The 14,642-nt window shown below is 38.9% G+C and overlaps 1 protein-coding gene across 1 annotated transcript in view; it reads right to left on the bottom strand.

Annotated features, from left to right (window-relative positions):
- The window catches only part of LOC105467818 (RNA binding fox-1 homolog 1), a 2,482,591-nt gene that overhangs the window by 101,029 nt on the left and 2,366,920 nt on the right, over positions 1-14,642 (bottom strand). The window contains 1 exon segment of the mRNA XM_071083652.1: positions 5,315-5,368. Within this exon segment, the coding sequence (XP_070939753.1) occupies positions 5,315-5,368 (54 nt within the window).

The raw sequence follows: 14,642 nt of genomic DNA, 5'->3' as shown, positions 1-14,642 counted from the left end.
GTTTGTTTCAAGACCTGACCACCTTTCAAATGTGACTTTGCAGTCACGCATGCCGTGTTTTTCATTCCTGTCATTTTCTTTTTCCTCTCAAAACCAGAAATGGTTGCTTCCAGGAGTATCCATTCAGAATCTCCTTATTCCCCCCAAATTCCACTAATAAGTATCCCTAGGGGTAGTTTTTGTTATCTTCAAGGTTTTCAAGTTGGTTTACTCTGCATCTCCTTATTTTTATTTTAATTGTATGTTTCTCATCTTTGGGACCTAACTATATCTTAGATCTGCATTTCCATTAGAAGATCTTTGCCTTTCCCTATTGATCATGTCTCATGGAATAATTTAACTCAATTCCAATTTCCCTTTGCAGGCGGGGTGCTCTCCATCCATGGAAGTGAGTTATGTGTGTTCAAGTGGTGCATCTTATGAATCTTGTTAAGCTTTGCTGCCTTATAGCCCCACTGATGGAATATTTAATCACAGAAATGAGTTGGCAGATATGATATACAACGTGGGTGAGCTTTGCAATGTGTATCTTACTGGCAATTGAGAAACAGATAAATTCACCATTTGTCAGCACCATGCCGACAACTTTGTATAACCTTCTGTTATTTATTTTGATTTTGCTTTACTTATTTATGAAGATTAAAGGGGCCGTAAATCAACAGTTTCATTGGCTGGATATCGTGATTATCTTTAAAAGATACTACTCTTAAAAATATATTTTTTTAATTAGAAGATAAGGGAAATTCTCACAATGACAGGGAAAGTGTAAGAATCCCCTCTGAGGCCTCTTCCTCCAGATTCTTAGAAACACTATTTTTAATTACACTAAATAACACGAGGCCTGCTACTGGGTACAGATATTCCCAGTCTATTTCTCCTTACTGTCTTCAATTTTACTTAAATCTAAAGAAGGGCCATAGACATTGGCCAAAGGCTTCATGACTCACCTGGATTTGTGTGTGGGTACTTATCCTCATATGTCTTGAATAAACCCCAAGGACTCTGGAGATGATTAGATTTCGAAATTATCAATGCTGTTCTTGCTTTATAGAAAACCACCCATCTCTCCTGGGAGAAGGTATATATTAATATATATCATGGGATGTGCTTATGTATGTGTATCTGTCTGAAGACTGTTACGGCATAAGCATTTAGAAGGTTTTTTATAAGTATGACTTGATGAGAATTCAGAAAACAAAAACCATCCAAAATATATTAGAAATTTCTCAATGCTTCCTTTGCAATGCATGTGTGAGGGAGAATGAATGTCATAATTGATCAATGCAAATAGTAATTAAAGGTCCTCATTAAGAAGTGCAATGGCTCTTCCTGCCTTCACCCTGACTTTGCAGTAAAAATGTACTCGGGGAGTCAAAACGTTACATACAAAAATAAATAACTTGCCTTTTTTTTTTTTTTGAGATGAAGTTTTGCTCTTGTCACCCAGGCTGGAGTACAGTGGTACAACCTTGGCTCACTGCAACCTCTGCCTCCCAGGTTCAAGTGATGCTTCTGTCTCAGCCTCCTAAGTAGCTGATATTACAGGTGCACGCCACCATGCCCAGCTAGTTCTTTTGTATTTTTAGTAGAAACGGGGCTTCGTCATGTTGGCCAGGCTGGTCTCCCTCTCAAAGTGCTGGGATTACAGGCGTGAGCCACCACGCCTGGCCAATAACTTGCCATTTTATAATTAAAAGAGAAAGTAAATGGCCTACTTTCTCTTTTAAGTCTACTAAATTAGGAAAATTACCTTTAGGAGAGATTGAAAATATTGATTTTAATTTACAAAATATGTGAACTTTTCATGCCCCATTCTGAGACAGTTGGAGGCTGAGTTGTTAATTCTGTATAAGTTTCAGAAAATCAAATAATTACACTATGGGGATATTATAAAATATGTCATTAACACACAACCTTATATAGAGAAATGACTAATAAGTCTGGCTTTCTATCTTAAGCAGATACAGAGCCAGCCTACTAAAAATACAAAGCAAATCAATGACAAGGTCTTCATTTCAGCTTTGAGGCACACTCAGAATTGCAAGATAAATTCAGGCTATTTTTATAGCTAGGGAAATTTAAAATGCCCCATAAATTCTTAGTCATGGATATGTAGGTGCATGACAGTAATAATTATACCTGGATATGGAAATGAATGTGCTCTGCATCTACCACTTTGCAGAGGTCCATTCCATAGATGCAGGTGCCTGAAACTTCAGATTTAAGCCAGCCAGACTTTCAGTGTTTGCAGCTCTTCAAATATTTCAAAGGAATGGCTCTGCCGTATTAAAATTACAGCAACTTGTCCCCACATTTCTGAATATCATGAGCTCTGTCTACCTACATACAAATGTACAGTTGAAAAGGAAAGTAAGTGGATTTTCCGGATAATCAAGATAGTGGCAGCATGAAACACAGATACTCAGATTTCTCAGGTAACACTTGTTGAATATGGTGGTGGTGATGGCAGCTGGAATAATACAGAATGATTATGTTACTTCTCTTCTTTCATTCCTTTGGTTTGCACACAGAGCAGTAGCATGATCATAGGAGACAGTCGATGGAATCATGACCTTTAATATTACGAAAAAAAAAAATGAACAGGCTGGGTGCATCACTTGAGGTCAGAAGTTCATGACCAGCCTAGCCAACACGGCAAAACCCTGTCTCTACAAAAAAAAAAAAAAAAAGCCCGGCATGGTAGCGGGCACCTGTAATCCCAGCTACTCAGGAGGCTGAGGCAGGAGAATTGCTTGAACCCAGAAGGCGGAGGTTGCAGTGAGCCGAGATGGTGAGATCGTGCCAGCCTGGGCAACAGAGCAAAACGATCTCCAAAAAAAAAAAAAAAAAAAACACAACTCACCAGTATCAGCTGGTTGTAAAGAACATGAATTCTGAGACGATCAAAGCCTGATTTCAAAATCCGGCCTCCTCCTGACCAGCTGTGAAATCTCAGAGCAGTAATACCAATATTTTGTATTTTGGTTTCCTCATTTGGAAAATTGCCATGAGGATTAAACACATTAAAGTTATGTACAGTGCTTAGAACAGTGCCTGGCCCATAGAAAGTATCCAGTAAATATTAACTTACATTATAACATTTTGTCTTCCTCTAACCTAATGATCTAACTTCTGAGGCTCAGCCCTGGGCTAATCTGAATAGCTGCTCTAATGTTCTAGAAGTCATGCGGATTAATTTATCCTCATATGTATAAATCGGTCTGAACTGTTACTGTCATCTTAATGTCCTCCTAAACACCCACAGATACGTTTGTGGCTTTGAAAGCACAAGTAATGGAGATAGTTGGTATTTTCTTCCTTACTAGACCCAAGGGTAACTGACAACTCCATTGCACAGGATCAGAAAAATGTAAAAATGCATTTCTCCCTCTTCACCGCAACGCACGCATCCATACTCTTCCTCCCCACAAGAAGGCTTACTTGTTCTCCACTCGAGTATTTTAGGCTGAAAATAAGCACTCGGATATGCGCATATAGACAGAAACTGATATTTCTTTAACTTCTCCACTCATGGGCAGTGCCTGCTGCAGAGGCATAGAAGCTGTTGTCTGACTTTTCAACCATTTGGGGGATTTGATTTCCTTGCAGCTTTGCACAAAGATGCATCCCAGCAACACATGCCATGTTCTGTGTGTCCCCTGAATAAACTACCATGGCCCTGATCCCAGAAATTAAGAACCCCTAAATGAACACGCTGAGAGCTAAAGGACTCGTATTCTCATCAACGAAGAAAAGAATCTCTTTGTCTCATAATATACTTAGAATTTAGCGGAATACGTGGCTAACTTTCCCTTCCTGGCAAAGCGATTAACATATTCATTTTTATTTACTAAACGTTTACAGGGGCTGGCTACACACCACTCTTCGTATATTAACACATTTAATTATAATAAACACCAATCACTTTGTTACTATCATCTCCATTTAACAGATGAGGAAACTGAGGCACAGAGAGGTAAAGTAACTTGCCCAGGGTCACACTGCTAGTGAGTAGGGGAAGCAGAATTTGAACCTGAGCTGTGTAGGCATGGTTTCCATGTTTCTCACTCAGCAGAGGTGTCTTCTCAGGAGGGTGGGGTTCACAATATGATCATGGAAAGCCTGACGGCTAAGTCTGTTCCCCCCATAAGACTGAACACAGCTATTTTGCAGCGTTAGAATCTCTGGACTTAATCCAGGCTCCTGGTAAAACTCACACATGAAGAATGACTCCAAACATCGCCTACGTAAAATCCAGGAATCGGTTATCCTGTTGAGCCTTTCCAGATTTACCACATTTTTTAACTTAAATTTTGTCAGACTGGTTGTTGTGCCAGAGTAGCTAAGTTTCCTATGTTCCCTTGTCATCTACAAGGGTCAGTGTTTAGTATCAGGAAAATGACAAAAGTTAGGCAGCCCAGGAGGAAACAAAGCAAGGGGTATGACTTACCGTCAAGAGGTTACTAAGGGTGTGGTTCTAGATCAATGGATTATTTATTTCTCCTTATTAAAAAGCAAAAGCCACATCAAAGACTTCTTTTAAATATCCATGTGGCAAATCTACTTCTAAGGTCCTAAGTATTCAATACAGCCTTGTTCAGGAGCAAGGAGACATACAGGCAGTAGTGACGGGCCACGCCTAGGACATCAAGACATGACATCTCAGTCGCTACTGCTTCTGGGTTACGCTCTCCCCAAATTTCTAAGAGAATGGAATTGGTGCTTAGGCAGGGAAGGGGTGAGGAGAGAGACATACTCTGGAAGGCAAAGTAGAGAGAGAAGGAATTGCTAAGGGAAATTGATTAATGAACAAAGACAGACAACTTATTTTTTTTTTTTAGTTATCGAAATAGGCCTTCCCTTGGCAATTCCAAATCACTCCTGCATTATTGGAATAATGAAGCCAACTCAGCTCTCTGCTTTGCCAGGAAAAAGAAAATGCCAACCCCAAATGGAAATGTATGGCTACAACACACATTCAGGCACATTGAAATACAGTGGGCGTGAGCAGCTCTCCATTTGTTCAATACACTATTGAACAAACTCACAATGCTTTTTTAGGGCAAAATCAATGAGAATTGTCCTAAGGAACAGTGGCTCCATGCTGACCCCCCCAACCACGAAACGTACACGATTCCCTTGTAATTTTTAAACTGTTTAAAGCACTCTTGATTTTGCCCAAAGAAATCATTCAGAACTTGTTAAGATAGGAATTCACTTGCTTCAGGTTATTTTACAAAACCCATTCATTCTTGGCAGGCAAAGCACATTTAGAAAAGACCGAGAAGACTTCGTGCAAAGAGAAACTCTTTACCTGCATAGAATTCGGGACTGTAGACCGCACCCACAACTGGATTCAATTTCCAGCCTTAAAACAAATACATAAAAACATTATTATCACATTTGATTCAACATCTTATATAATTGCAAATGAATCACAAAGCAAATGGGTTAAATCATCTTATTTTGTATTTTAAAATGTACAGGAGGTGTTGTTTGGGCAAGCATAAAAATATTTAAAAATCATACATAAGAAAATAGATTCATGCCCTCCTTTGATTTTCTGTCAGTGCAAGTTAATGGAATGGAAACTACCGACCAGTCACAAGTGAATCCTTTGAAAATGACATGGTAATTAATTTTCTACTCTATCAATATTTTTTAGAACTACTATAATAATTTCAATTTTTTGTCTTCATATATCACTGCTAGATAATCCATCACACCCCTCTGCATTAAGTTCACAGAAATTAGAAAGCTTGCATAAACAAAATTCTTGGCAGCAATATATTCTAACAATTGTCATTCCTAATTATAACCTCAAGATACTAGAGAATTCCAAAGTGCTTCGTGAAGACCAAAGAAAATGATATTTTATCCCCTAGAGATTTACTGTGGAATACCTTTCAATGCATTCAGGAGCCGTAAAAAATTTTTAATCAATGCATGATATCTAAGGTAACTTTCAGATAACCTGTATATATGATGAATGGAATCCTGTAATTTTCCAAATGTTCTGGATGGAGAGGTTTTTGTAAAATGAATCCTGGCCCTTTAGAAATCTTTACTGACAAAAAAGAGCATACAAGAATTTTCACAAATTGGAAAGCACTTTACATATATGCTGGGCATTATTTAAGGAACAATTTCCAGAGAACGATAACATTTTAGGGTTTTGTGATTGTTTCCTGCTCCTACTGGTTAAGCCTTTATAAAAGCATGCATGCGGGAGCTGGGTGCGGTGGCTCACGCCTGTAATCCCAGCACTTTGGGAGACTGAAACAGGTAGATCACGAGGTCAGGAGTTTGAGACCAGCCTGGCCAACATAGTGAAACCCCATCTCTACTAAAAATACAAAAAATTAGCCAGGCATGGTGGTGGGCACCTGTAATCCCAATTACTTGGGAGGCAGAGGCAGGAGAATCGCTTGAACCTGGGAGGCAGAGGTTGCAGTAAGCTAAGATCACGCCATTGCACTCCAGCCCAGGTGACAGTGCAAGACTCTTTCTCAAAAGAAAGAAAGAAAAAAACTCCATGCAGGCCAGACACGGTGGCTCATGCCTGTAATCTTACCACTTTGAGAAGCCAAGGCAGGCAGATCACTTGAGGCTAGGAGTTTCCAGAGACCAGCCTGGCCAACATGGCGAAACCTTGACTCTACTAAAAATACAAAGTAGTACCAACTAATCAGGCTGAGGCAGGAGAATTGCTTGAACCCGGGAGTCAGAGGTTGCAGTGAGCTGAGATGGTGCCACTGCACTCCAGCCTAGGTGACAGGGTGAGACTGTCTCAAAAAGGAAAAAAAAAACCTTGAAAGACAGAGGGAGGGTAAGGTGTGTACTCCTTTTGCTCTGAGTCCTTGAGCAGAGGATCAAATACCAAAGATCCTTTAATAAATGTTTCTGAGAAAAGGCAATGATAAAAGTTTGAAAGTGAAGGAAGGTATTTTTGACAGTAAGAACTCCCTGTGGTCTGCAGAGAAGAGAGAGGTGTGATTTTCTGCCCCAACTAAGAAGAGACCAGAGGTGTTCCTAATATCCACTAAGGAAAACGGAGGCTCACTAACTCAACAGGCCAGTATGTCTGTTGAAATCCAGAACTTTCTAAAACTTGGTAAGAATGTTTTCTAAGAACTTTCAATTCCAACTTGAAGAAGCTAGGTGGTTTACAGCCCCTGGGTTGATCTTAGAATAGTTTCTCAAAGTGTTAACACTTCAGTTACCTAGAAGGCATATTTAATTCCTAGGCCCCATTTTTGGAGTGACAGAAAGAAACATGAAATTCTGAGACCTATTGCCCTACCGGTTTCTGAAATTCCATACTGACACCCTCCTCTCTTGTATTAATCACATCTTGCCTTATAAGAATTTCTATAGTGATGGAAAAATAAATATTAGTTCAGACATTTCAGAATGTGTTTTATGAGTATGGAAATGACTTCAATTTGACCAACTGAAATTCCACTGCTTCCTTTTTTCTTAAAAGTCCAATTCCTGAGGATATGGAAATTAATGTCTACATTTCAACTTGGAGTCTTAAAAAAAAGTAAAAAAACTAGTAGAAAATAAAGCTGCAGACATTCACAGAAACCTAGAATTTGTGAACTCAATCTATATGGGGTCATGAATAATTATTAAGTGCTCACTCTTCATCTTTCTACTGTTCTCCATCTCATACCCTACTGATGCTCCTCCCTCTTATTTGTAGTGGAGATGGTGTCTTTTCCATACTGTTCATCTCAGGTTTTGTTTTTTGAATATCCTTACTACCTTAAATACTTTCTTCTGCATATAAGACTTGCTTTTCCTTTTCATTGAAGGTATACTTATCAATGAATTTTGGTGTAGCTCTTAAAGATTGTAAATTTGCCAGTGGCCTCATTTTTCTAAAAATAAAACAAAAAAACTACAGATCTCTCAGAGGCATTTGAGGCTGCCTAGAAATCATGTTTATCTCATCTGCCTACCTACGTATCCATCTATCTACTGAACTTTCTATCTATAAACATACCTATAATCTATCTATCCACCTATAACCTGCTGTTTGTTTCCCTGTCTTTCTGCAAGTTAAGAGTTTGTGAAGTCTACCCATGGCAATCTCTTCATTAAAAAAAATAGAAAATAAATGATATTCTCATATTCTCCCTCATCAGGAGATCTGTGCTATCTCATGTTTGCAACTATCAATTGTGAGAAATGTAATTGATAAAGTCTCCTCTACAAGAAAACAACTGGGAATCTGTGTGCCACAAAATGAAATGCTCCGGTCATTATGGGAACATGAGTGCAGATGTCAACCTTCTTCCCATCCTTGATCCCTTCTAAACAAGGCTACCCCACTCCCACTGTAGGAAACCAAAGTCCTTTCTGAACTTGACAATGCACGTGAAAACCCAACTTCTAGTCTCCCTCTTCTCCCTCTACTCATGAAACCTGTTACTCAGCAAGTCTTTCTCCCTTCAGCAAATGGCATCTCTATCTACTTGGTTGCTCAAAATAAAATTCTTCATCAATACTTCCTTGATTCCTCTCTTACCCTCATACCCCATGTGCAATCCATTAGAAAATTCTGTTGGTTAAAACTTGAAAAGTTCTTCCCTCCTTCTCCATTGCCACCACTACAGACCAAGGCATTCCCATCTCTGCTTGGACAGGTCCAACAGCAGAAATGCCCCAATTCTCACCATCTCTTCTTCCTCCTCCTTCCCCCATGTCCATTCTGGTCATAGTGACCAAAGCAATTTTTAAAAAGAACATCAGCTTTGTCATCCTGCTACTCGGAATTCAATAGCTCCTTCCCAACTTAAGATCAGCACACGTGTCTTACCTTAGTCAAAAAGCACACACTGACTATTAACCAAACTATTTGGTACCACTTTGGTACCATTTCCCTTTGTTTCCCTGTCCCCTTCTCTCCCAGCTACAGTGATACTGGCCATTTTCATCTTTATAAAACCCCCCAAGATCACCGTATATCAAAGTCTCTTTGTATCCACTTCTCCTTATCCTTGGAGAACTCTCCAGTTCTTCACAAAGTCGACTTGATGTTATTTAGGGCTCTGGAGTCTTTTCAGAACATGCCAGTTAATGTCACTTTCCTACCTCCTCTTAGAGTTACTCTTGGATTCCATGATTCCATTCCCAGTTTTATTTTCTGCATTGCCGTTAATGCTATCTGGATTTAACTTCTTTCTTTGCTTGCTCTTAATCGTCTTTTATAACCATTCTCCCTCATCAAAATTAAGTCAAGCAGGCAAGACTGCTATCCAACACGAATCTCCAGCACCTAAAACATTGTTTGGCAAAGTAAGCATTCCATAAGTATTTACTTGGTTTTTCTGTAAATAAAGGAATATAGAGTTTTTTCCTAAGAGACTAATTTTTTTTTTTGGCTCTGATTATGTCTCCTTCTAATCTTCAAGGACCTGCTTCACATAGGGCTATATATTAAATAAAGAAGCCTGTTAGGGATGACTGTTGTCCCGGTTGCTTAGTTGAATTACTTTTTTGATGTACGCATTTATTGCTATACACTTTTTGATTAGCACTGCTTTTGCTGTATCCCATAGACTTTGGCGTGTCATGTTTCCATTTTAATTTATATCAGAAAATTTTAAAATTCCTTCACTGACCCAGTGGACATTCAGGAGCACACTGTTGAATTTCCAAGTATTTGTACAGTTTCCAAAGTTCCTCTTGCTATTGATTTCTAGTTTTATTCTATTATGGTCTAAGAAAATACTTGATACAGTTAAATTTTTTTTTTAATTTATTGAGACTTGTTTGGCCTGACATGTGGCTTACCCTGGAGAATGTTCCATGTGTTGATGAGAAGATGTACTCTGCAGCTGCTGGATAAGGTATTCTGTAAATGTCTGTTATGTCCATTTGGTCTAGAATCCAGCCCTTGAAAATCACCTCCACTCAGAGCTCATGTGGGCTTATGTAAATGCATGCAAATCACATGCAAATGGTCCCACATTCCCTGTGACTCCTTCTCGTACCTGAAAGAGACCCTTGGGATAACCCTGCTGGAGATAAGAGCCTGCACTGTCAGGAAGATGAACAAAATGATCCCATTTTTAATTTCTTAGGCAGTTTGTGTATGTCCCCAGGCCTTGCAAATTCAGAGATTTTGATCAAGGACATTAAACTGAACAATGAGGCTTACAACAAAAGGAGAACAGCGGATAAGGCCCACTGGTCCCAGCCTCCCAGGGCCCCTCCAGCCCTGCAACAAGGCAATGGAGCAGAGACCAGACGTCTTGGGGTCTGGCTCTATCAGACACACAAGCCGTTTAGACCCCTCTGTGGCCGGGACTCAAGGGGCTATATCCGAATTGGCACTCCCCTCCCCAAATTTAGCTTGTCACAGGTCAAGTGTCAGCATTTCTAAAAGATGCTGGCTACGACCTATATGAACTATGTTACCTATGACTGCATTGGGTGTTAAAAGACCAAGTCTGAATGTGCACACAAAAAACATCAGCACAGGCTTTCTCTAAGGCTTTGCTGGGTTACATATCAAAGGAACGCATTCCAGAGAGCATCCTTATGTACACTATAGGAGTTACAAAAACTGCCTGTCAATGCTTTCTTAAGATATATACTAAGGATGCCAGAGACCTGGCAGCTGACACGGTACAGGAGACAACTCTCAAATACCAAACAAAAAGAAGCGAGGTGTGCGTTGGGTACAAACGTGTTTTGTTTGGGTTCACTCAGTATTCTTTAATGGCGTGTATTTATTGCCAACATTTAAATTCCATCTAAAATACGGGATTTCTATTTCTCTTGAAACATTGGTACAAATGGTAACTTTAAGCTGAGAATCCCTCATAGACAGACTTATTAGAGGTGGCCAGGGGCTACTGCATTTAACTCCCCACTTAGTCACATGTGCCACTGCTCCCCATCGTGAGCCTGATGGGGAGATCAAATGTTTGAGATCTTTTATTGTTACTTTGTGGTGGTAGTGCTGTTGATTTTACCTTGTACATAAATATTTTACTTTACTTCAGTAAGGAAACAATAGCCAATCCCAAAAGACTGAGTTTTTCAAAGACTCTCTCTTTTACCTGTTCAGCCCCTTTTAGCATCTGAAGAATTGATCCTTAAACTAGTATCTATCAGGGAATTCAACTGTCCATGACAATAAAGGAATAATATGATTTAATATTGAGACTGTGTAATCAAATACTACTGGGCTATAAATAGTAGTAAAAAAAATCTTTTAGGGCGGTTTGCATGCCTAGCATTGTGTTGAGTACTTGATCTCTCATAATTATCACAAAGAACTATGATGTAGTTCCCATCATTTGTTTGGTTCCCACTAGAGAGCTGGCACATGGAGAGTTTAAACAACTTGCCTACGATTCAACAGCCAGTGAATGGCAGAACTGATACTGGCAACGAAGTCTACCTCTCTCCGGAGTCTTGGATATGTTTGCCCCATTTTCATCCTTCCTAACATCTCTAAGAAAATGAAAAAGCCATGTCTAGCACCCATGCTTCCCCAGTATCCAGGAAATCCTTGTGAATTCAGCTCTCGATCTTGTAATGCAGATCGAACATCTGATCCCCAAAGAATACAGCAAACCCCAACTCCTCCACGTGGGTAGGTGTCCTTAGGAGAAATAGCAATAGAGAAATAGTCCAATTCCCTCTTTGGGGAACCTTTCAATAGAACATCCAGAAGCCTACAGCTCATTCTACAGCTTTTCCTTATGTCATTATTTAAATATCCCAAGAATAGTATCCACCCCCTCTATGTTACGAACCATACACCTCTCTGACAGGTATCCCATCACATTTAGAATTCAGTCTTTTTTATCACTGGAAACTTTGCAGCTGCTAAAACTTTTTCTAGATATGTGATTGAGGTAATGTATGAATGTGATGCTGGCATCGATAACTATATTTCATCACCTGGAGATGACCTGAAACTTTGATAGCTCTAGTAATTTATAATTTTGCTGAAGTACAGTTTCTATGCTTTGCAAGAATGAAATATGAAGCTAATGAGTGAACCTCACCAATGGCTTAATTTTCTCATTTCAATGTGACTTTATTGGTCCTGACTTACCCTCTTTTGCCATAACTATCCTCCTGCCTATTAAGGATTTGGGAGGGCCCTATATTTTATCAGTAATATTGTATTGCCATTTAAGGGAATTTATTTGTAGTGGAGATACTCATGAGTTGAAACTTGGGACTACTTTTCTTTGAATACCAAAGTTCTCCATAATCTCCACTATAGAAGCCACAGTCTTTATATAATTAGAATTGACATTTGTTTTAAATAAATTCTACTGTGTCTATCCATCAACTCCTTAGGTGCCATACTCAGTATGTGTGACAGGAACAATTCTGAGTTCCCTTTTGCAGGTACATGGATGAAAGACCTGTATGACTGACTTAATCCTGGAAACTGAGTGCATGGCTATCTGGAATGGGACATGGGATATGCAAGGCAACATCTGGCAGGAACACGAGGTTGCACATTTAGCAATATTTTTACTATTGTAGTGGGTTGCCACTTGAGTGCATTTCTACAAGAAGACAAAGGGAAAGTGATGCCTGATACACACACGCAGGCAGGGTCACAAGATTCTGTTACTTCATAATAAAAAGAAAATGCTAGGCCAGAAGTGGTGGCTCATGCCTATAATCCTAGCATTATTGGAGGCCGAGACAGGCAGACTGCTTGAGCTCAGGAGTTCGAGACTAGCCTGGGCAACATGGTGAAACTTCATCTCTACAAAAAGTAAAAAACTAGCTGGGCATTGTGGCACGTGGCTGTAATCCCAGCTACCAGGGAGGATTGCTTGAGCCTGGGAGGCAGAGGTTGCAGTGAGCCAAGATTGTGCCACTGCCCTCCAGCCTGGGTGAAAAAGTGAGACCCTGTCTCAAAAAAGAAAAAAAAAAATTGCTTTATTACTTCATCTTCTCTAGCCTCAATGTTGCATCTCTAAAGTAGGGATAATCATGTCCTCTTTACAGGACTTCATTTGTGTCTAGCGCACTTAAAATGCCTCACATAATGCATACCTCATATTCCAGAAAGGCTACTTATTTATAAACGGGCTTTGAATTGTGTTTAAAAAATCCTACAGGACTAGTTTTCAGTCCCTGGGCATAAAATTGATCAATAACTCTTTTAAAATAAATATACATGCACATGGCTTATGGAATAATATTTGGCTTTTCTTGCTCTAGTTTCTCACTCGGCACACGTGAGCAGCTAGTCATATACAGGCTCGCATGTGCCTGGGCAACTGTGCAACTTCTTAATTAAAGACTATGCCCAACCGTCGGGTTGATGTCACCATGTTTTAAATGTAGCAAGCTTCAGAGTCACTGCTTTTACCCAAGTAGAAAGGCTGTATGGCACACAAATCAAAGTCTGGTGTGAAGATAGTCTATACCATTTAAGGGCATGTCTTGGTTGCTAAAGCTGAGAAAAATGGTCAGCAGAATAAGCAATTCTTCTGGTCTTTCAACTTAGAGCCCTATTACATAGATGGTATATCCCTGTTTAATGATGCCCCTTTTAAAATTAAGAGCAAACTGACTGTCAAATTGGTAGTCACTGGCAAAGAAACAGGAAAAACAAAACTACCAAGTGACAATACATTGCTAATGACAATAAAACAAAACAATGATCTAACAATCAGTATTTAGTTCTTATTGAACCCATTTATCTGTTTTGTGTAATATTATGTAAACACTGAAATGAATTAGTCTAATCTGTATATATTGAAAGAACTCTATATAGATTTATAAAAACCCAATTATCAGCTGTATCATGATATTATTCACATAAAAATATACAATACTGTGAATACTACAAATGAACACCTATTATGTGCATAGGCACTAATACGCAAAATAAAACTAGACAGCAATCTGTAATTGTGGCTTCCTGTGATGGGGAGGTAGGAAACCAGGGTGGCAATGGAGTTGTTTAAAATATATTTGACTTGTCTTTAATGTTGCTTTTAATTTTTTTTTTTTACTTTTAAAAAGTCTATCTCCTTGTCCAATTAAAACCTTAGAAGTATAAAATTCCATATATCTCCTTTTGATGTAATAAAGTTACATTATTTTCATAAACAAAGAAAAAATGTCAGTCTCACAATTTAACACAACAATTAGCATTTTGGCATGTTATCATTTATCTAAAGTTATGCTATAAACATTTATTTTAATTTTTTAATTATGAGACCCTTTATGGTCTGTATCCTGCTCATTTTAATGGGCATAATATTCTACCCTGTGTCTATACTTCAACTTAATTGCTTTAATTTTTGGTACAATTAAGTATGTGATTAACATAGTGGCAGGTTTCTCCCCCATATATCTTAAGAGACACTTATTTTGAGAAGAATTAAGGAATCAAAATGTTTGAACATTTTTTAATGACTCATATGTGAATGCTTTTTAGGAGTTTTCAGAAGTTTTATTGATAAGAACAGAAATTGCATTGTCCTGATGGGATCTGCAATACACAGCAACATTCTCAACTAGCCCAAAATAACACTGAGCAGCCCAGAGAGGAACAAATAACTCACTCACAAGTTCTGATAACCCTGTGGAATTCAGACATGAGGTATCCTCCAAACCACTTCAAATGCCTAATC

The sequence above is a fragment of the Macaca nemestrina genome, chromosome 18 (genome assembly GCF_043159975.1).
Source record: "Macaca nemestrina isolate mMacNem1 chromosome 18, mMacNem.hap1, whole genome shotgun sequence".
Lineage (NCBI taxonomy): Eukaryota > Metazoa > Chordata > Mammalia > Primates > Cercopithecidae > Macaca > Macaca nemestrina.
The sequence above is the reverse complement of the archived record's forward strand: the minus strand, read 5'-3'. Positions and strand labels throughout refer to the sequence as shown.